The sequence below is a fragment of the Ammospiza caudacuta genome, chromosome 9 (assembly GCF_027887145.1).
Source record: "Ammospiza caudacuta isolate bAmmCau1 chromosome 9, bAmmCau1.pri, whole genome shotgun sequence".
Lineage (NCBI taxonomy): Eukaryota > Metazoa > Chordata > Aves > Passeriformes > Passerellidae > Ammospiza > Ammospiza caudacuta.
The window spans coordinates 27,217,409-27,239,556 of record NC_080601.1 but is presented as its reverse complement, the minus strand read 5'-3'; the positions used below and the strand labels follow the sequence as shown (position 1 = coordinate 27,239,556).

Genomic DNA, 22,148 nt, shown 5'->3' with positions numbered 1-22,148 from the left:
CAGGGTCTTTTCAACTAACCCTCCTTTTGATTTTTCTGGTCCCCAGGTGAACAACTGTATGTTGGCAGAAGAAAAAGAAGAGCTGTTGGTGTTTAAGGAAAGAGGTAGCTCAGTTATGCACAGGGCAGCATTCCCAGCAACCTATAGAAAATTAGCCTGAGTCTTCACTGCCTTAATGCTAAAACATCCTCACTGCTCAGCTGACCCCTTAGAGTTGATAGTTCAGATCTGAATGTCTCTTGTGTGTGTCCACCATGGCCCGTGTGGGTGTTTGCTCCTGTTACTGATGTTTGGCTTTGTGCCCCTGAGCTCCCAGGCTGATGGCCTTGGGCTGACAAGGGCTTCCTCTCTCACCTAGTCCAGGCTTCTTGTACTACTCCCAGATATGTAAAAACCTGGGTTTTTTAACAAGTAGCCAACTATGCAGAAAAAAGAAAACAATCCTGTTGCAGTGTAATGTAATAGCAACACAATCCCTTCCCCACCAAATGCATGGTTTGTCAGGGATCAGATGTAGCCCACAAGGCCCTGTGAAAAACCCTGGCCTTGCACTGCCCTGGGATTCCCTCTCCACAAGCTTTGCCAACCCCAAGTGGAGCCCATTTATAGCAGCACAGTGAGACAGGACACACACAGGGCCAAACCAAAGCACTTTTAAAAGTAATTTGTTCATCTTGTAAGAATATTTTTGTACTTTCTTGGTTTTTTTTAACTCTGGTAAAAAATAATCTTTAATGTAAACAGCCCAATTAAAGTGTGTTTTTAGCCCCATCCCTGAACTATTGAGGATGGCTGTTCTGTGCTTGCAGGTGGTTGTGGGCAGGGTTAGGCATCTGAGATGGGTCTGAGGTACAGTGGTAAATACAATGGCAATCATTAAATACTTTCATACTCAGTTATTTTAAACATTGTAGATCATCCCGTTCACTCAAACACTTGTACAAATCACTTGTATTTCACACAAGTTTTCCAACAACGAAATTGAGGCGATTTCAGCAAACTGTGATTTTATTGTATTTACAGCAGAATTATTACAATATTCTACAGAAAGCCATGAAATCAAATTACTTTGAAAAACAAGACAAAAAACTCCCAAAACCGTTGTATGGCTGCTACTGCAAGTTCACTTCCACAAGCTGTACAGAGACCCTTAGCCAATTATTCATCCATCTCATGATTTTTGGTTGCTTTCTGTAAGGCAAAAATAGCTTGGTTTGCAGTTAACACAAAACATTCAACAAACTGCTGGGAGAACACGAGGGAGGCCAGCGGTGCCTCAGGCGCGTGTTTTGTCACAGGATGCTCCTGCTCTGCTTGGCTTCCTGACAGAAAATGGGGTGACAGTACAACACTGCATGTCCCTTCCTACTTTCTGTTCTTTCCACCATTTTAGGACTGATTCTCATTACCAAAGAAGCTTTACCACCGAATTGTAAGTCTGGAAGACTTTGTGAAATCAGGGCAACCCTGGACTCAGCCACTCCCTTCTTTCAGTACAGGGAAAGCACATGAGCCCTTTCTCATGGGTTGGGCATGAGCATGCTTAAGGGATTTTCCTCTGGCACCACTGACTGCCCAGATACTGGATGTGCAAAGGAGCTACAAAAAACAAAGCACGAGGACTGAGCTAGAGAAAAGAGATGCAGGACAAGTAAAAGTTCTGTAAAAGAACCACTGTAATTTCCTTTGTCTTCTCCTTCCCTTTATCTGTTCTCATCTTTTACAAGACTGAGAAATGATGGGGCATCCTGGCCTTGGCTTGCATGTGAACAAGGTTAATTCTCTCTAATCTATCTTCATCTGCTGTGAAGATGGCAGAAGGAGGCTGGGATTGTGAAATTTGCATGGACACATCAACACAAGGAAGTTTCAGAGATCTAGAAGTACAGATTTTGATGTAAAATGATGAGAGTGTAAATGCTAACATTGAACTTATTGACACAGTGATGGCCCTAAACACTCCCTGCCCTTTCCTCCAACAACCACAGAGTCACTGTCCTCAAACTTGCCTGTCTTCCCCACAGCAGATAAACCAAGAAGCAGTAGATCAGTGGAAGCAACTAGCACCAAGCTTCTTTGTACATTTCAGTTTTCAGCAATGATATATTTCTGAGGTCCTGGGAGCTACAGCTGCACAACAGCTCTGAAAATCAGGCTACCTGAAAGTGAACTAAAGTGCCTGAATTTAAACCACCTATTTGAATCTTTCCTATATGAAAGCAAGCTTGAAATACTTGCAAGGCAGATACTATTTCAATTGGAGAATCAGCCTAAACTTCCTATGTGATGCTGTCACAAGACATGGTGTGACAAAAGTGATTTCATTGCTGCTTTGCTTAGCTCTGTCTTAGTTAAGGTGCTATGTTTCAAATTTTTAAGGACAATAATTCAGTAGAATAGTTATCATAAAGTCCTCTGGGACAGAAGAATAATTCCTTAAACTATGTGATAGATCAGATATTGAGTACCTGTGAATGCAATTTTAAAAGAATATCAGCTTAAAAGACTACCTGGAAAAAAGGGTGCAGCTCAGACTGAACATCAGTTTTTAATGTGATGTGAAAAATCACTCTGAGTGACTGCTGATGGTCAGGACAGTGCAGCCCTGCCAGCAGGGAATTTGAATTCAGGTGCCAATTCAAATAAAGGTTTTCCTTCATAAGTTGTTTATAAATCAGGACCTACATTATATGAATAACAACTTCAGTATCATATCTTTACATACTGTGTATAGTTCTCATGTACACACCAGTGACAGCAGAATGCTTGGAGAAGGAAAATGTGTTTTATGGGGATCACAGAGGATCAAATGCCGGAGTAAGTCTTCTTCATAAAACAAGCAGGAGAGTTCCCCTGGAACTTCAGAAGATCAAGAGCTGCCACAGCCCATTTTCTGCCTTGTTGGTAACCCCCTCCTCAGCCAGAATCTCCTAAAAACAGGTAGCAGGTGCACGTGAAGATCTTTAGCCTCAGCTCTCCCTGGATGTCTTAAGCAGTGCAAAATGCACTTTCAGAGCTTGGGAAACACATGGTGTGAGGCTGAGGCCCTGCAGGCAGGTTTTCCATGAGGATCAGTTGTAAACACAGGAGGACAACCCACATGCAGCACTGCAATCTAGGGATTTATTGCCTTTTCTCATTTTCCTGTGGACAGAATTTACAATGTAGTAAAACACAGTGGTGAACAAACACTGATTTGTGATCAGCTTTGGAGGAGCGTGTGGGGACAATGAGATCTGCCAAACAGTAAGAATTTGTAAGTAAGTACACTGGCTGCAGAAAATACACTTTACCACCCTGGAGATGGAGCTGCTAACATTCATTAGAGAGGTGACGTGAGATAGTACCAAGATTGGATTTCACATCTCAGGAGATGTCCTTTAGGCCTATGTGAGACTAAATTTAATTTGACTTGAATTTTGTGACACTGATACAATATTGTAACACCTCTCTCACATTCTGCAACACTTAAACCAAATTTTGTCAGTCTAGATGTGTAAGTACCCATGCTAGTTCTTGTTATCACTCAGTGAACATATTTTTGTGCTTGGTATCAATTCTCAGCCCAGTTCACAAGGCTGCAAGTGCTTCACAGGGCTCCCCACCTGGAGACCTGAGCAAGGCTTCCATCACCACATCTGATCCCTCACTTCATCCCAGAGCTCAGTTACAGTTATTTGTGCAATTTACAATGAGATCAGATTGCAGGGCCTGTGTGAAAAGGATCTTCAGATAAAAGATGTAAGAGATTCAGACAGAGGTAAACAGAATGCCATTACATATTAGCAATGTATCACTGAAACGACCAAAAACGTAAGGAGAAGATTATTAACATTTCCCTGTGAGGATTTAATAGAGATGAACGTAGACATAATCCAGAAGAGGAAATCTGCCTGCCCTGCCTACTCCCCAGGTAAAGCACTGAGCCTACTTCATATGAAATTGCAAACAAATTCTTTTAAATAGAGATGAAGATTATTTAATGTTACCTTAGTAACAGTCAATTTATGAAGGTGGAGCTTAAAAAGCAAAAGGTCTTCAAAGACTTGTTTCTCCCTACTAAACAAACAATTCAAAAAACTTTGCATTCAGCAACAAAGAACCTTCTAGAGATATGGTGTGTGAATTTACAACACTACACAATACACATTTAAAATAATAAAATGCCAGAAATGAAGGCTAGCTATTAAAGTAATTATGCTACCAAAAAGTTACAAAATTTAAATTAAAACATGCATTTTCCAATTTTCTTTTTACTGTGCTGTAAATTAAGTGTCTTCATTGAGAAGATACTGGTTCAACGTCCAAGGATTTCAGCATCCAAGGTTTCAACCACAGCTGATTAAAGTCCTATGTTAATTTCTGAGTTCATTGCCATGCAGCAACACTGTTCCCATGAAATGAACGCCATGGAATGGGCATCAGTTGCACAGTCAAAGCAAGCAAACAAAACGGGTGCAGTTGATGCCCAAAAATACCAGAGAACATCAGACCTCAAAAGACAGAAAGCAAATACTATTTTACAAATGGAGCTCCAACATACCCAAGTACAGCTTGTAACACTGCCTTGATATGACTCAACCTCCATCCACCAAAAGGAGTGCAGCAAGTGACCTAACACAGCTGTATTTCCCTACCCTGCTATAGGAGACACAGTTCAGATTTCCCACTACAGATCAGTCAGGCAAATAACTTATGGTACATCTAGGAACTCAAAAAATAAAACCTGCCTATGTTAGTAGGTGGCGACACAAAAGCAAAACACCCAGCTTCATAAAGGAGTTTGTCTGTATATTTAACTTAAATCTTTCCTTAAAATAAAATGACTAAAATAAAAAAAAAAATGAAACTAACACTTCTAGTGAAATCAGACTTTAGCCACGGTTATTTATAAATATGACCATCCACCTCCACTTCTGTGATGGAGTTCAAATGAACAGACTTTGGTAAGAACAGAACAATGGCTCTACCCATTCCAGGTACAGTTAGAGAAACCACGTGCATTTTGCACACCGCTTTCTAAAAAATACATTCTACAGTTTTTTAATTTGTAGAACTAACCACCTGTATGTAATAGCTAAAGAAAATAATAAACTGTGCATTTTAAAGTTAGCATTTCTTTCACCTTTACATATTTTAGTGCAAAATATTTTAGGGTGAGGATTTACAACAAAAATGGCAGTAGCAGCAAGAAATCTTGTTTTGTACAGTAATAGCAATGCTAAGGAGTTTTGTGTTTTTAAATGACAAAACAGTATCCTGTTGCCAGGATCAGCATATCTAAGTGTTTCAGGCACTGTATTAATTAAACTAGCACCCCATTTCATTATGGAACTAATGGACAAAACGTGTCATGGAGATCAGCTCAGTTTAATTTATGCCAGAGGTTTCTTTCGAAAGAAATTGCAAAGGCTTTTGCTTTTGCCAATTGTGTTTAAACAGAAGGGTTTGTTTTTCTGATTACTGGCATGTTCTTAGTAATTAGTTTCAGTCCTTGCCATGAAGACACTGCTCACATTATAAAAATTTTAAACCTCTCATGGCAGTTTAAATTGTGGAATTCTCTCATGGAGAAATCTGATGCTTAAAAACACAGTAGCAGAACTAATATTACACAATTTAAGTGTTCAGATGAGAAACCATTTTTTTTATGATGAGAAAGAGCATAATTAATATTTCAGGCTTAAAGTCAAAACCATAGGTAATGTACTTTTAGAGACTGGGATAAAAAGCCCACTTAGTCTTGAAACATCTGAAGGACGTAACAATACCACTGTACACCAACACTTGGTTTGTTTCTTCTATTTAGGGGAGTGAAGAAAGCGCTCCTGACACTGATTGTCTCCACTGAAAACAAGACAGGCGAGGTCCCTGATGTTCATACGCCGCAGGTAAGTCGGGTTAGACCGTAAAGAGGGAGAATTCCAAACACCAAAAATCCTCCAGAAGTTCCCAGAGTTATGACCCAGTGGAGTGAAGACTGGGGATTGGGTAGAATTTGGAAATCCGGCTTTGTGTTGAAGGATTAAGGCATTCGGATTCTCCAGTCATTTTAAAGAAAACTTCCTGTTCCTGCAGTTTTCTGGCAAATTCTTCTTCCAGCATCTAAAACCAAAATCAGATTGTCACAGGATTAACAAGGCAAAGTACAAGAAACCCATTACTATGGAGACATTTTGTCTGATCAATCTCTGAACTGTGTGAAACTCTACTGCGTTCCCTTTTAAAATAAAATAATCCCCCCCAAGACCAACCTCCACCACCAGCTATATGTCTGCTATATATCACTCAATTTTTGCAGTAACCTATTGGCTTCTGAAATAAATTGCCAGCCTCAGATTTTCCTCCAGCTAAGTTTTCCCTGCAAACCTGCACACATGCTGCAGGTGGGAGCCCTGCAAAGAGGCTGGTAACACCCAGCCTGTTTTGGTGCACCTGCCCTTTGCTCAGCTTATGCAATTTTTAAACATCTTTTATTATACAGTGAACTGCAACAGCTTTGTACAGCAGCTTGACTCTCCTCCTCTGCAATACTTTTGTACTGTCTGTATGTTCTAGATCAAACCCTTGATAATTGCCTGACTCATGAACTGCTCCCATTTACCTTTTTTCTTGGTCTCAATTTCTCTCTCCATTCCTTCAGTTCTTGACTGTGCTCTTCATCCAGCTCTTTTAGCTTCTGCGTCTCATGCTCAACCAGTAGATGGCATTTTTCATTCTTAAAACAAGATAATCCTTATGTAAAACTAATTCAGATTAGGCAACTCAACATTTGTACAGTGACATATGTTGTCCTAATTCTTTCTAATTAGCTTATTCCGTGTAAATAGTGACGTGAATAATTACAAGATGAAAGTATGTTACAAGGCTGTGTTTTCAAAAGCTGATCTTTCCATCAGAGCCAATTGAGATAAGAAACACTCATAAATCCAAATACACTGCTGAGCATCATTAAGGCAGCTGCTGAGAGTGTTACTCAAAACTGTGTTTCACTGCCTAATGATGCTTTTCAAGGTCATGCAGCATTTCTGCTTTGCTTTTTAAAGATAGTCTGTATAATTTATTAAAACCAATTACATTAAAAAGGAAGCTGTTTTTTGGAAATATTTCAACTCTTGGTGCCAAGAGTTGAGACAAACAAATGGAGCTTAGAGAAGAGACAAAGGTGGTTGCAGAAGCAGCCTCAAAATTGCCCTATGATAAGGCTCAAATCACACCTCAGCTTCACATTTCTCTCAGTAAGGTACCCCGGCATCTGCCTCACTTTCAGAGCACTTTTGAAGCATGACAAGAAAAAAATCAATTATTTGGCTTCAAGTCTCTGCACTTTTTTAAGAGCAGTTGGCGATGGTTGTGTTCCTAGGGTTCCAGTTCCAAATGGGTCTGATGCAGAGTACAGAACCACAGCAACACAAACAACAAGCACTTGACTAGACCTGAGTGTAGCAAGTGCCAGTTTTCCTTGTGAAGCTCAGAGCAGCCCTAATCTGCTGTATTTTACTGCAGCTCAAACTCTCACAAGGCTCCCACAGTACTTGGGGATTTACTGGGGCATATTAGTGGCACAGCCAGGGACTGTTTTTTCAGGATGTAAGAAAGTGAATAGAGTAGAATGAGCTTCATTGGTCCTTGCATGATTTCTCTAAGCAAAGGTTATCAGCAGGTGATCATTTAATGCTTTAAAACTTGCCTTGTGTCCCTGAAACTGGGAAAAGCTGATTTAACAGAAAAGGAGATCTGGCCTCTGGAATCCAGCAGAAACTTTAACAAAATGCATACCAAAAGAGACAAATCAGAGCTCCTTATCACAAGAAGAGAATTCCTTCTAAGTACCTTCCAGAAGCTCACATGCAAGTGGCAGCACTTGGTAAAAACCTCCTATTCCTGCAGTATTGCTGCAAACTTCTCGTGGGTAATGCCTGTGCTGCCTACCTCTGTTCTGATTAATGACACTCCAGCAAAATCAAGTTAAAAGGAAATGCTGCCTACAGAAAATAGCCCTGGGAACTTGACAGGTATTCCAGAAGTGATCATCTGCTTCTGGTTCATACTCTTCTTCATTTAAAATGATTACTCATAAATTGATGGGAACATATGAATCGGGCAGAGCAGTGCACTGCAGGCCTTTGAAAACAAAGCTGAAAAAACTACACAGTAAAAATTAAGGAAAGGTGTTTTTACTTTGCCTGCATCTGGTATTAACTTAAGTCTTCTCACTGAATGGTCATTTAATATCATCTATTTTTAACCTGTAACTGATGCAGTTCCCTGATGTTTGCTTCACACTGCAACTGAAGGTCCCGCATTTGGTTTTCATGTTTCTGATGCTGCGCCAGTCTCTCATTCTTCTGCCTCTTTTCTTCTTGAACAGCAAACTAAAATTAAAAATAAGACATTATTTATATTGTGCCTCTGAATAAAACCGTTTGCATGAGTCAAAGAACTGCATCTAATAGAATGAACACATACTGAGAAGAACAGTTCTAGAAGATTTAAGCAGTAATTTTCTCTATTTTTTCTTTTTAAAATTCTTACAAAGGAAGTTCTGTACAGTTTTAATTCCATTTCTCTGTCTGCACTCTGATTTTTCCTTAAAATGCAGCACATTTCACTTCCAGATTCCTGAAATTACCTCCCTCTGAAGCTGTGACACAGCAGTCCAGCTGCAAGCATTGGTTTAGGCTGGTGTTAAACAGCTACAGGAAACCATATTTTCCACATCTGTCATCCTTCCAGTGCTCACCGTATGAAACCATGATTTGTGACTGTGGTGCATTAGAAAGCAAACCTCTCAACCTCTGCACAGCATTCCCTTTTAAAGAATGAGTGAATACCTACAGCTTTAGTTCAAAAGCTCACAAAAATCAAGCACCCTTAAAAATGTTTCACAGAATCACAGAACAGTTGAGGTTGGAAGGGACCTGCAAAGATCAACCTCCCTACTCAAAGCAGGGTCACCAGGAAGAGGCTGTGCAGGACTCTGTCCTGTTGGGTTCTGAGCATCTCTACAAGCTCTCTGCACAACCTGCTCCAGTGTTTGACCATCTTCCCACTACAAAATATTTTCTCATGTTGAAGCTGGATTTTCTGTATTTCAGTTGTGGCTGCTGCCTCTCACCCTGTCACTGGGCACCACTGGGAAAAGTCTGGCTCCACCTTCTTTGCTCCCTCTGTTGGGTACTTATACACATGGGCAAGACCCTCCTGAGCCTATTCTCCTCCAGGCTGCAGCATCCCAGGTACCCCAGGTGGCTCCTTGTGTAACAAGACACTTGAGTCTCTCAGCCATCTTCTTCAAGGCCCTTTGCATGACTCACTCAATAAATCTGTGTCTGACTTGTACTGGTAAGCCCAGGGCTGGACCCAGCACTTCAGAAGAGGCTCACCAGAGCAGCAGGGAAGGATGATTTCCTCTAACCCCATCCAGTGCATCAGCCCAGTTTGGTACCATGTGGGAACGCATGAGAGTGCACTCTATTTCATCCTCACATTCAGCATTTACACTATTAAAACTATTAAATATTAATTTATTAATTACCTGCTTAATTTTTTCACGATCTTGGTCTGGAGAAGCAAATGAATTGATTCTTAAACTTTTCTTAAACATGGCCATGCGGGTCTTTGCTTCACTTCGTTGGATTTTAGGCAGTCTTGCTCTTTCCTGAGTTTGCTTGTTCTTTAACTCCTCTATAAGGCGTTGATTATACCTCTGCATTTGTTCTGTTTCCTGAAACGTTAACCATGTGGAAATATTACACAGTAGCTGTGATGTTATACAGTGTGCATCTCTTTTCAATAATAAGTCTCTGGTGTGACTCAGTGCCTGTCAGCAGAAACCATTCCCAGCCCCAGGAGTAACAGTGGGGAGGAGAGGCTTCTTGCAGAGAGCTCTGGATCTTGCCCAACCCAAAGAAAATTCTGTAATAAATGTAAATACACATATATTTTACCAGCGCTTACTCAACTCCTGCACTGCCTTTTACAAAGCCTGTTATTCAAAAGGAGAAACTCCTTTTTGTGTAACTGAACTTCTGGGCTACAGCTGTGGAGGGGGCAGTTTGCTTAAAAAAGCTAGGGAAAGCAACAGTCTACATGGGACAAATCAGAGTGGACAGAACAAGCCTTCAGTGGAGGCTGCTCATGCTCTGATCACCAAGAGATGCTCAAACAACTCTCTCCTGGTTTACAGTTTCAGAAATTGAACTATTTTCTTTTGTGTATTCTATAAAAACCAAAATGCCTAGTGGAAAATAAGGATTTAGCTATAAAGAGACAGTTGTCAGCTACTTGCCCAGAAGCTAATCCAGTTCATTCTGCTCATTTAATTCCAGGATTATTTACTTCTGAGCAGATTTGTTTAAACACAAATCAAAATTGGTTTTGGCGGATAAGCAGAATTTGGTATTTTTTATAGTAAAAGACTGATGTTGTGGTTGGTTGGTGGGTTTTTTTTTTAAGAATCAAAAGGGAAAATATCATAATTTGTACTTCTGTATATTACTAAAGTAAGATTTTTTAAATTTCAACAGAGCATATAACATCTTCAAAATACTTATCTGGGTCTTGCCTGTGCAAACACTGGGAAAGATTGTAAGATTACTTGATTAAAAAAATTGATATTACAATACACAAGAGAAAAAGTCAAAGTCAACACTAACTTTCTCATGCCTCTTAAGCAGCTGGTGCCTCTGCATGAAGTACTGATCCTTGAGCTGCTGCTTGAGGAGCTGGTGTTTCTCCTGTAGGTGCCGCTCCTCCAGCTCCCAGAATGCAGCTTCACGAGCTGGAAAACAGAAAGGTTGGTTCAGGAATTGCAGTCCTACCCCATACTTCCCAACCTCCTAGTGTATGTTCAGAAGTGGCCAAAAAATGGATTTTAAAAACAGTGCTCTTTCATAGCAAATGAAACAGGATTTTGTTACAGTTCTAGATTGGTCATGAAATTTTTGATTTCATAAAGCAAAGAAAGAGCATTGTTTTACTAAAAACCAGTGCCTGTTTCCAAGGAAGTGCTGGGTACCTCTCATGAGCTGCTGTTTGTTGTTGAGGCAGTCACGTTCAATAGTGGCCAGTTCTGTCTTCTGCTGCTGAATTATTTTCTTCAGAGATGCATCCAGTTCTTGTTGCTGTTTCTGCACAAACTCCTGCTCCTGGTAAAAACCAATAGAAGTAAATTAAATAGGGTTCTTCTAACCATAATACATGTTAATGAAACTCCCAGTCCTCTCAGCATTAGCTATATATGAAAACAAATACATCTATGAAAGTTTGAGCTAGGGTGCCTTGGCTATCAAATTATCCATCTTTTGTATTTTCTGTGTACAGTGTAGGTAAGAGCATATTCATGTTTAAATAATACAGAAATAAGACCAAAGGTACCAATCTAGCCAGTCATCTGCAACTCATTCCATCTCTTGTCTCTCCTCAGAACAAGCTGCACATTCAGAGCTAGCAAAGACAATACTCAATATAAAGCTGATCTCATTCTAAAACAGGTTAATTATTCATGTAGGTAAGAAAATAAAGGTATGTATGGTTATTCTGCTTTGAGTGATTAGCTAAAGCCTATTTATTTACACAGTTAGGTTTCAGAACTGTGTGGTTTATCTTGTCCTTGGGGCACGCTGTTGAGACTGGGAGTTCTGCAGGACCACTGTGCAGACACCCCATGGTTCTGCAGGGGTGTAACCTGCTCACACCCGAGCTGAGCTGGCTCCTCACAAAGGGATTTATCACCTGCATCTTCCCATTATCCAGGGGCATCACTGTTACATCCCATCATGAAAAGCAGACAGCACTGAGTCCCCCTCCCATGCCCCACGACCTACTGCTGCCTTTCTTCTTTGCAACCATTAAAAACCACAGCTATGAGCATGCAAGCATGCACATACACACACACACACTCACACCTGCCTTAAAACAAGAAATTGAACCAGATGCTTATAGCATGATATCAAGGCCAAAAGAAAGAACAATGTCAGAGCCAAGGTGGGCTGCTCAAATCCATAACAAATGGAATTAATGTTCATTAAAAGTACCTTTTATTTTGACAAAAAAAATCCTGGTTTTCATCTTTACATAAAGTTATTCATAGATGAGGCTTTCTTGTCTCTTAATGAGACAGGTAACAAAAAACCAGAGGTGAATTAAGCTGACAGTAACAGATCTCAGGGTACAAAAAGAACTGGAAGGTGATGTCTGTAAATTAAGTCAGACACACCTAACCGAATTTATAGAGGGACAAAAAATCCTGTTTTTTCCCTTTATACCAGAAAAGGTTAAAAAGACTACTACAAATTGAATATTCTGAGGGTGTAGACACATAATCAACACAGTGTTTAATCTGCAGGGAGATTTTTGATTTGGAGGGAGTGGGGGAAAGCTGTTCTAGTGTAGAACATGGTCATGGTCAAAAAGTGATTATGCTTGAGCTTTACACATTTAATCATTTAAATATCATTGCTGCTCTCTACAGAGTAACTCTTATGAAGTTATACCTGCTAGTGCTGTAAGATAAACTAGGCAATCTCAGGAAATACCCTGCCCTTTCCACTTCTCACATCTACTCAAGTATCACATAAAATGAATGTCACCGACTTTACTAAAGAATGTGTTGGGTGGTTTAAAGGCAGACAGTGCAAGGCAGCCAACCTTTTTCAAAGTACCACTTGGTTATGCCCCGTATCTTAAAATAAACTCAAACATCTTTAAAATACATGGTTTCACTGCACACACAGAATACAAGTCACACAATGTTTCTCACATGTGCTGACCAAGTGTCATGTTGCATGTGTGAATCCTCAGTGTCTCGCTCAGACTGAGTAACTACTGTCTTTTGGAACTTTTGACAATGGATAGTGCACAATTACCCACATTGGTGCTAACCAGTTTGGAGACAGCAGTGACATTGATCAGCACATATGAGCAGAAAGAGAAGAGAAGAGAAGACACACATCTGGAAAATCAGGAAGATAAACTTGCACTGTGTTGCATTTTAAGACTTACATCCTGCATTTGTGCGTTGAAAAGCGTACATGAAGACAACTGAAAAGACTGAATCATAACCTGAGCAACACCCTGTGGGACACAATGTAATTGTGTGTCATAATATAGTGAAAGGTATTCCTATTCTTAAAAAAGGGAAGAAATGAGATCTGCTGTACGTTAGTAAGAAACATTTGAAATGTCAAGGCTAATCACACAAGTAGATGCTGATGGAAGTTCTAGATATAAGCAGCTGCACCTTGTTTAGCACTTGTCATTCCAAGTAAGGATATTTCACACTTAAAATCTTCTTTCACCTCTCTTCAGCAAATTGAAAGCAGCAAAGGAAATTAACTATGTCTCTACAAATACTATGAAAAATTAGATTTTTGTTTCCTTAAAAAGTTTAAAGACAGATATCTTTGGTATGGGGAAAGTGCTGCAACTCAATCACCTTCTATCCTGGGAAATCCCCTCTTAAATTAAACACATAATGGAATAAAGTTGCTATTTTATACTAGGTCACTCACATAAACATTTAATCTTTAAGTTACTCAATCCAAACCTGCACTGCTGTGGTTCAAATTCACTCTGTACAAGCTGTGGCCATCACAAAGCCAGTATTTTTCTGAAATACTAGCCCTCTTTCTAGCTGGGTCATAGAAAAGCAGCAAGTCTGAAGGCATGAAATCACAGATGATGTTTTGTAAAGTTTCTATACACCTACACTTTGACATTTAAATAACATTTTACCTAATCTGTTCTGCTCCTATAAACAAGATGTCTCGTGCTTACATATTAGATACATTTTCCTCCTCTGCATTTGTGTAGTTCAAAACTTCCTCCTGACTATAACCTTTAAAATTTGAAGGACCCATGGAGTACTTACCACTCATAAAAGCACTGTAAATAAACGTGCTGTAGAAAAATACCATTCTTTTTCAGTAGAGCACACAAAATCCTACACTTGACAGTACAAACCTGGCAACCGCTGCCACATTTCTACCCAGTTAAGTCTAAGATGGGAGTCTAAGACATGGGAGTACTTGAAGAAAGAGAGCAGTTTGTAGGGTTAGTTTGAGTTAAGTTCCATATTCACTCAACAACAACAAGAGGTGAAAACATCAAGCTGTGTGAATACTGCTGCCTTTTGTATTTTAGTAGCTTGAAGCTGCCATTGTTACCTGAGCATGCTGGCTTTGTGCAAGCTCCTCTTTCTTGCGTTTCATGAGCTCTTTTCTCAGCTCTTTTGGTGCTTTCTCCACTTCACATAAAACCTACAGTGTATATAAGCATGCAGAAGGTGGCGAAAAGAACACTTTGTCTCCACAGCAAGCACTACTGTGAACATAGGGACATGCAGGTCAAGCACTAGAGGTAGTGGAAGCATGCATTGCTTCAGTGGCAGGGATGTTAGTTTAGTGAAAGAGCTTAATGAAAAGAGAAGGAACAATAGGTGCTTTATGCATGCCAGCAGTGCAGAGAGGAGGGATGTGCCAGCGCTTTTTGCATGCAAATGCTGCCCAGTGCTCTCAGAAATGGCAGTGCCTCGCTTGTGCTTCCATGCAGCTGCCAGAAGAGTCAATAGTTAAGAAAACCACCACCTGCAAAAGTGGTATTTTCTTGAATCACTATGGCAAAAGGACTACAGAGTATGTTACATCACATAAAGCTGTGAAAAATGGTTGGAAGCTTAAAATAACTTCCATTGAAATGCAGTTATTTCTGACACTGTCTCTAACCTGAATTTACAGGATGCCATTATTAGTGTCTCTGACCATAAATGACATCTACACAGCTTATGTCTTCAAAATAATCATACAAGCAAACAAAACATTATTTGGTTGTGTTTGGTTCTGAAGAATTTAAAGCGAAACCCACCAATAAATAAGAGGTTTTCAGGAAACTTTTTGTGACACGTACGCTGGGATGGAACGTGTTTCAGTACACGGTGAATTAGACAAGATTAGCAGAAAGAATCTAAATATAACCTGGCTAAATCAAGTGACTATTAATCTGTTAATTTGCTGATGAGTTTTGTTTTTCAGAATTACAAAAATGTAGCATTGTACACTCCAATATAACATGGACAGTTTTAGAGCAGCAGCTGCATTTTCCTTCAAACTGTACATTGCCTTTTTAAGCTTTAAACACAAAAGTATGCACCCAGAGACAAATGCCTGTGTGTTTAATAGTGGAAGCATCATCAGAAAACAGAGTCCAAATCACCACATGCTATTCCTATGTCCATGAAAGAACTGCTTTTAGCTCAGAGCAATATGTCAAATTCCCCCACTTTCCCATGTAGAACCCAATCACCAGTGAACAGAGAGAGACTCAAAATGCAAGAGGTACCACAAAAGAAGAAAAATTGTTATTTACATATGGGCATACAATTCAAACTAAATACAACTTATATTTCAATGCACATTTGTGCTACAGGATCATTCTATGCAAAAGCACTGACAGTTCAGCTTTCTAAAGAAATCTCTGAGTCTAGTAACTATCAGAGCAAACACTAGAGCCGTTTATATAAAAAGGGGCACTACGCAATTGAACCAAAAATGAAATAAAACAGCTTTTAAGATGCAAAATCCATATGGAAACATATCACCTTTTCTTAATCCAATGCAAGTAAATTATTGCACCAGTTGTCAGTGTCAGTCTTTTTGCCTTAACAATATGACATTTATGAAATTAACTGTAAAAGATTTTAGGTTATCCAGACTTCTCTCTCCTGGCTTTCCTTTTTGAACTAACAAACCAAATTCATATTATTGCTGTCAATTCATATAAAGAAATTCTAAAAAAATTACAGCACATATTCAATAAAAAAAATCTAAAAAAAAAAACCAAAAACTAAACAAAACTGAAATTATTGTCTTCGAAATTCTAATTTATTAAGTATTTACTAAGTAACTATAGCTGGGGTTTTTTCATAGTCTTTATGAAAATACTTTTTCTTGATTTAGTATTTGAGAGGAAATATTAAATATTTTGTGAAAAACAAAATCTTCTAACTTGATGATGATAAAATCAATACCTCAAGCTTCCTGTCAGCTGTTTGTATTTCACTTTAGGCAGTCAAACAAGAAACACAATTCTGACTGGTAGTGACACTTCCAAAACTCAGTATAGCACAAGTTTGACATGGCTTCTGGGAGACCTAATCTCAACTGTTTGCTATGCTTATACTCCTTATTTTCTATATTGGCATCGTCTCTTACCTCTTTTTTTTTGTTTTTCAGCACATTCTGGAATTTGGACAATTCCTTCTCCTGCTCAGCCTTGATGCGCTTTGCTTCATCCCGTAAGCGATTTGTGTGCTCCTGCTCCAGGCGCTCGATTGTCTGCTTCTGCTGCTTCTCCAGGTTCTCTATCTCCTGATCATACTGTCGCTTTTTACTCTGTAAAAATTATTTGGTACCTTTTTTTAGAAAGATAAGTCCTGTTAAGTGAAGTGCTGTAGCAAGGAAGGGCCATGATGGATTGTTGTGGCAGCAAGCCCCCACACAAGCTGGGCACCCCACAACGGCAAATATTGCCTTTATTTAAGAATAAAGGCTATGCTAGAGCCATCATGGCAGGAAACACCTGATTGCTCTTAGCACTATTCTGCCTCCTCCATCAAGATGTCATATTTTAAGAGCACCAAAATGCAGAAACTCACTGTCATTTCCTGTTCAAAACGTCTGAACATCTGCTCTCGCTGCTGCAGAAGCTTATTGCTGAGCTGCTGTTGGGCTCTCTGCTCCTCTTTCTGAAGAAGTCTCAGCTCTCTGAGCTCTTGACGCCTAAGAAGGACAAAGAACACTTAATACTGAGGGGAAAACAAAAGAAGTGCAAAATGACAAGAGATGAAAAGGATCATTAACAACTTGGGCCCAGTAAAACTATTTTGAACTGATTGTCTTAATAAGAAACACTTTATATTCACTTCTACCAAAAAACCAGTAAATTTATCCCCAAATATGACTGAAATAAGATCATTAGTCCCCTTGTTTTATTCAAAGAAAAAAAAAAATCAGCTGCTAACCTCTTGAAAATTTGACTTTTAGAAACACTTACCGTAGAAATCGCATTTCTTCACTTTTTGAATCGTTTTCAGTAACTATTTTTGACGTGGTTACACTCACTTCTACTCCATCAACAACAAACTTCCGAGTTTTCTTTAACGTTTTCTTCTGCCTTCTAGTTTCCTAAATTAAGCATTGGTAAGTTGTTATGTATTTATTTAGGTTATATTCTTTTTTCCCTTTTTTCTTAATACTGAATTATATCAAATACTTCTGGAAATGTCTTCTATGCAGTAATCAAGAGCCCTTCTCACTTACCAGGTGCCTCACTAATCAAGTGAAAATTTGAAAAATTCCAATAAACTGAAACTTTCTAGTAAGGGAAGGAAAACTGCAATTGATTATCCTAAGTACCAGAAGAAAAAAAATTAAGCCAGAAACTCTGAAGAGAACTGATGCAGTTTTATTTTCAAGAATTGAGACAGATACATTTACTGTTTGCTTTTGATCATGATTTCCCCAGCCACCAACACATATTTAATTCTTAAAACCAGTTCTGAAACCGGATAACAATTTACTCACCTACTTCCTCCTGCTTTGGACATAAACAAGTGAGTTTATTTTTTTATTGATATATATTAGCAAAAATCATATCATGATCTTGCTGACCACTAGAGAAGTCTCAGTTGTCAGAGCTGCTGCTGTTTCATTGCAAGAAGAGAAGGACCCCAGCTGAACCTGCACCATCTCCATTGTGTCAGGGCAACTGCAAACTCCCTCATGTTTAGCACAGCTATGCCAATTTATGATTCTTTTGTTTGGTTGTCTTTCTAGGTTTGTTTTTCCCCCACTCAAACTCACATTACACAGTTACTACCCCAACATAGCTATATTCATTTTAATACAAAGACTTTAAATAATTAAGTTCATAGTCTGGAATTTGCTTCCTCTGAGTACACTCATTCATAGTGACCTAACTGCATGGACACAGTACAACCACAGGAGTACACTGACTGGAATAAAAAAATCCAGCAGAATACCTACCCTGGGTGTCCCAAACAGAGGGACAGAATATGGGAGTGGCAGGAGTTCAGTATAAGATTAGATATTCAAGAGATTTTCCATTGAACAAGAATTCTGTGCATTTAGCTGGTCTTCTTGAGTATCAGCTCTGACCTACAGCCATTCACAAATCTTCATGTGCAGTATTATTACACTTCCTTTTATGGCTTATACTATTATGCAATACAGTAAGAAACTAATTAGCATAACTGCACATAATCCAGACATTGTTGTATGGTGCAATTTAGAATACTTTGGTTTCTACAAAGATTTGTATATATGTCCCATACTGGTTTCTCCCTCAATATTTTTCTTTGTAGCAAAGGCAACACTTGGAGATAATTTCAGGGTGACACTCACATGAGATTTTATATTTAAAAAATATATCCTTGCACTTACCTGTAAAGATATTGATCCTGTCTCTTTGTTTTTACTAAGGAAACTAGAAATGGACAAGTTCAAATCAATGCTGCTGTTATCAGCTGTAGAACCAGTGCCTGAATCTGCATCATTTTCCTTCAAATTCTCCGATTCCAGTTGCTGTAAAGTCTCAGTATTGCCTTGATTATCTGTTTTGACCTTCTCATTTTCTTCAGTGCTAATACTAATACTGGGGACTGGAGTGACTTCAGAGTCCTCAGCTTGTTCACTGACAGTGTCTTGAAGCTTATTCTTCACAATTTCATCTGAGGTAAGTGCTGGATGTTCTTTGTCTACCTGGATGTTGGTTTCCTGTATATTCTCAGGTCCATGCTCTCCTGAATTTTGGTCCATACCAGTCAGTTTATCCACCGGTTTATCAGGAATGTCCTTAGGTTTAGTCTGTAATGCCTTCTGGTCTACGATATCTTTTCCAGAGTCTTTGATCTGTGTTTCCTCTGTGCTGTTTATATTACTGATACCCTCATTTTCACTTTCTGCCAGTTTCTGATCTACTTCAACAACTGTATCTTGGTTTTCTGATACAGTTTCTTCAGAGCTGATTATCTCATGGACCTGCTTAGCCTGACTTTCCACTGGCTTATCCTCCAGCTCAGGTATTTTATCCCCATCACTGATGGGTGTTTCAGCAATAGCACCTATCTCCTTAATGTTGTCAATGCCATGGTTTATTAGATCCTTTTCTTCATCAGACACTTTAACTGTAGCATTAGGCAGAGCTTCTGTAGTGGTATCTATTACTGCCTCTTTCTGAGCTTCACCTTTATCTTCCTTTTGTTCTGTATCTCTATTTTCTGCAGGGACCTTTTCTTCCTCACCATCCAAGAGATCCATTCCCTTCTCTTCTTTTTCACCAGTTTCCTTAGAAATGCCTTCTTCACTTTCTACCCTATCTTCAGTTACAGGTACTACTTTCAGTTTGTCATCTTCTATCTGTTCATCTGCCATGGAATCTTCTTTCTCTATTATTAAGTCAGGTTCATTCTTTATTTCCACATCAAGTTCTTTACCTCCTTTCTGGGATTCTGTATTCTCATGCATTTTTTCCAGGCTTTCTGTATTCTTTTCTGCTGGCACCATTTTTCCTTGCTCATCTTCACCAGTTGGCAAAGAACCATTCTGCACTTTCACATCACTAATGGGAGTATCGTGTATGTTATCAGCTGTTTTCCTAAATTTAATGTCCTCAGATTCATCTCCAGTTGTTTTGTCCTCAATGGCATTACTTTCTGTTTTCTCAGAGAGAGATTCCAGGACAGAAGCATTCTGTGAAAGTTTATCCTCTTCAGAGCTGGCAATACTAAGATCAGAGGATGCACGTTTCTCTGCAGGTAACTGCTAAAAAATTAAAGCAAGAAAAGTATTCAGTCATTTTGTAACTTAACCAAAGCACAGTTTTATGGGAGAATATAGGAACAGAGATCAATATTGTATTCACGTGCAGTTATATGAGTTAGAAAACTTCAGAGTCCTTCCCTTGGACTATCACAGAACAAGTGCATGAACTGCAGACAGGCTCTGAACAGAAAGTTTCACTGTGATCAAGGGAAAGGGATCATGGTCATCAGCTATACTCTTCAAGGGTCTTTTTCTTTTCACATTCCTTTTTTTAATCAGTTCAGCTCCTCAACAGTCTCAGCTACAGCTGGATTTGAAAGACTTTACTTTGCGCCAGCTGGGCAAGGAAGCAACTGTAGCTTTGGTTAGTGCAGCACTGATAAAATGCTAAAAATGCAGCACTGATAAAAGTTCTTCTGCTTTACTTTGTGCTCTTGGCTAAAAATGCCTGAAAACTTTTCATCTGGTTTTAATCATGTTGAAACCCCATTAAAATGGTGAAAACCTCCAGCAGATCTGATTAAATGGCAGTACAGAACTAGAACAGAAACAGTTACCTCACTCTAGAAACTGCCGCTGCCAGAATATGAATAAATGTTATCAGATTCCATAGAGACATCCAAAAGAATATAGTAATAAAGCATCATTTTAACCACAATTGCCCTTTCACTCTTCAAAGTGATTGTGATATCTGTCTGTATCTCCTGCTAGAGCCCTGTAATTTGCAGATCAGGCTTTTGATTTGCCATAGGGAACATCCCAGGCTAGCTGTTGCAGCAAGCACAGGTTAGATTGTACACTTCCTACCTTAAGGACTTCCCAAGCATACAGAAATCGATTCCTTTTAAGTCAAAATTGCATTTAAAATATTTCTTTGTGTAATTGTTCAAGAAGTTTAGTGTTAATCTCCCAGGAGTGTTTAAAATTACCCCAAGGAAATAACGTGAAGAGCTCTACCTCACACATTGCTGCAATGCCACTTGTGAGATACCTGACAGAGTCCCAGGGTGGGCTTCAGTCCAGCTCTCCTGGAGGGATGGCTCAGCAGCTCATCCACGGGAGGGGAGCTGCTGGGGATCACGTTTCGAGCCCGTGGGGTGGGCTGGGAAGGCAGTAAGGAGGCCAGGGGCCGTGAGGAACGTGCAGATGGGTGAGGGGGGAATGGAGGCACCTGCTCGAGCTCTTGGCTCCTGCAGCAGTGCAGGACAGCAGCTCTGGGAGGCACGGGGAGCACACAGCCTGGGCACTCTGCTACCTGCACCCCTCCCTGGACATCACAGTTTTCCCTCTGAGCAACCACACTCACACTCTAAGAATCTTAAAGCATCTTTAGAACTACATTGATTATAAAATATGTGGGGTTTTCCTTATCTTTGATAGCCACACTGTAAAATCACAAACTTAGTTTACATCATAATAGTCAAATACTCTTCCTAATCTTTTAAACACTTTATGGAATACAAACACACATTTCCTCATTCACCCAGTCATTATGATTTAAAAACATTTACACAAAAATCAGGATCCCATTTTTAAAATCGCACATATACATGTAAAAAATTTAAGACGTTAGTCTTTATTAGCTATTATTTACTAGTAGTTTTTAAAGAGTTCAAACATGCTACTTTTTAAATGGCTGGCTACCTATTTTGTAATAAGTTTAGAGTATGATTATGATGTTATTCCTAAAATATTTGATGTCAAAGTTGGGCTAATACAATTGAAACTGAATTCTCGATGGGAAATTTGCCACAGCATATTAAAAAAAGTAAATTTTGAACTGACCAGAGAATTTTCTGTTTCTTCTTCTTCATCCTCATCTTTACCATCTTCAACTTCTTCTGTAACTTCTGCCTTAGCTTCTGCAATCAATTCTCGTATTGGTTTATTTGAAGTAACAGTAACAAATGGATGCTTGTGAAAGCAAAAAAATAAGCACAATATTAGGTGGTGGCTTCATAATATACAGTGGGAAAACCATAATCTGAAAGAAATAGAACTTCAAAGAAGTGTTACTTTGGTTGCCTCACATTTGAAGATTCACAATTAACATAACTGTTCCAATGTGTTTTTTCAGCAGAAGTCTTAAAATCACAACATTTGTGTTCAAATATACTATATAAGTAGTCTAACAAACTTGCTAAAAATACAAATATTCATTTATACTGACCTTTTTCACAATCCAAAGAATAGAAGTAGAAAGACTTCTAAAAAGGTTATTTTTCTTGGAATTAGATTTCATTTCCGTTCCACAGTTAAATTACTTCTTGACAAGCTTTATCTAGAAAATATACTTTCTAGAAAAAA

At 39.0% G+C, this 22,148-nt stretch overlaps 2 protein-coding genes across 4 annotated transcripts in view; one reads left to right on the top strand and one right to left on the bottom strand.

Moving 5' to 3' along the window:
• The window catches only part of COL17A1 (collagen type XVII alpha 1 chain), a 57,282-nt gene extending 55,667 nt beyond the window's left edge, over nucleotides 1–1,615 (top strand). The window contains 1 exon segment of the mRNA XM_058810341.1: nucleotides 47–1,615. Within this exon segment, the coding sequence (XP_058666324.1) occupies nucleotides 47–160 (114 nt within the window). The 3' untranslated portion in view covers nucleotides 161–1,615.
• The window catches only part of SLK (STE20 like kinase), a 49,496-nt gene continuing 28,339 nt past the window's right edge, over nucleotides 992–22,148 (bottom strand). Inside the window, exons 8-19 of one of the 3 annotated variants that reach the window (XM_058810342.1) lie at nucleotides 21,627–21,755; nucleotides 18,462–19,841; nucleotides 17,053–17,183; nucleotides 16,655–16,778; nucleotides 16,212–16,391; nucleotides 14,169–14,261; nucleotides 11,021–11,150; nucleotides 10,659–10,783; nucleotides 9,539–9,727; nucleotides 8,250–8,375; nucleotides 6,605–6,718; nucleotides 992–6,105 (exon numbers count right to left, since the gene is read on the bottom strand). In XM_058810342.1, coding sequence (XP_058666325.1) covers nucleotides 5,959–6,105; nucleotides 6,605–6,718; nucleotides 8,250–8,375; nucleotides 9,539–9,727; nucleotides 10,659–10,783; nucleotides 11,021–11,150; nucleotides 14,169–14,261; nucleotides 16,212–16,391; nucleotides 16,655–16,778; nucleotides 17,053–17,183; nucleotides 18,462–19,841; nucleotides 21,627–21,755 — 2,868 coding nt within the window. In that variant the 3' untranslated portion in view covers nucleotides 992–5,958. The remainder of the gene's footprint in view (nucleotides 6,106–6,604; nucleotides 6,719–8,249; nucleotides 8,376–9,538; nucleotides 9,728–10,658; nucleotides 10,784–11,020; nucleotides 11,151–14,168; nucleotides 14,262–16,211; nucleotides 16,392–16,654; nucleotides 16,779–17,052; nucleotides 17,184–18,461; nucleotides 19,842–21,626; nucleotides 21,756–22,148) is intronic. The other 2 variants (XM_058810343.1, XM_058810344.1) reach the window with 2 other exon arrangements.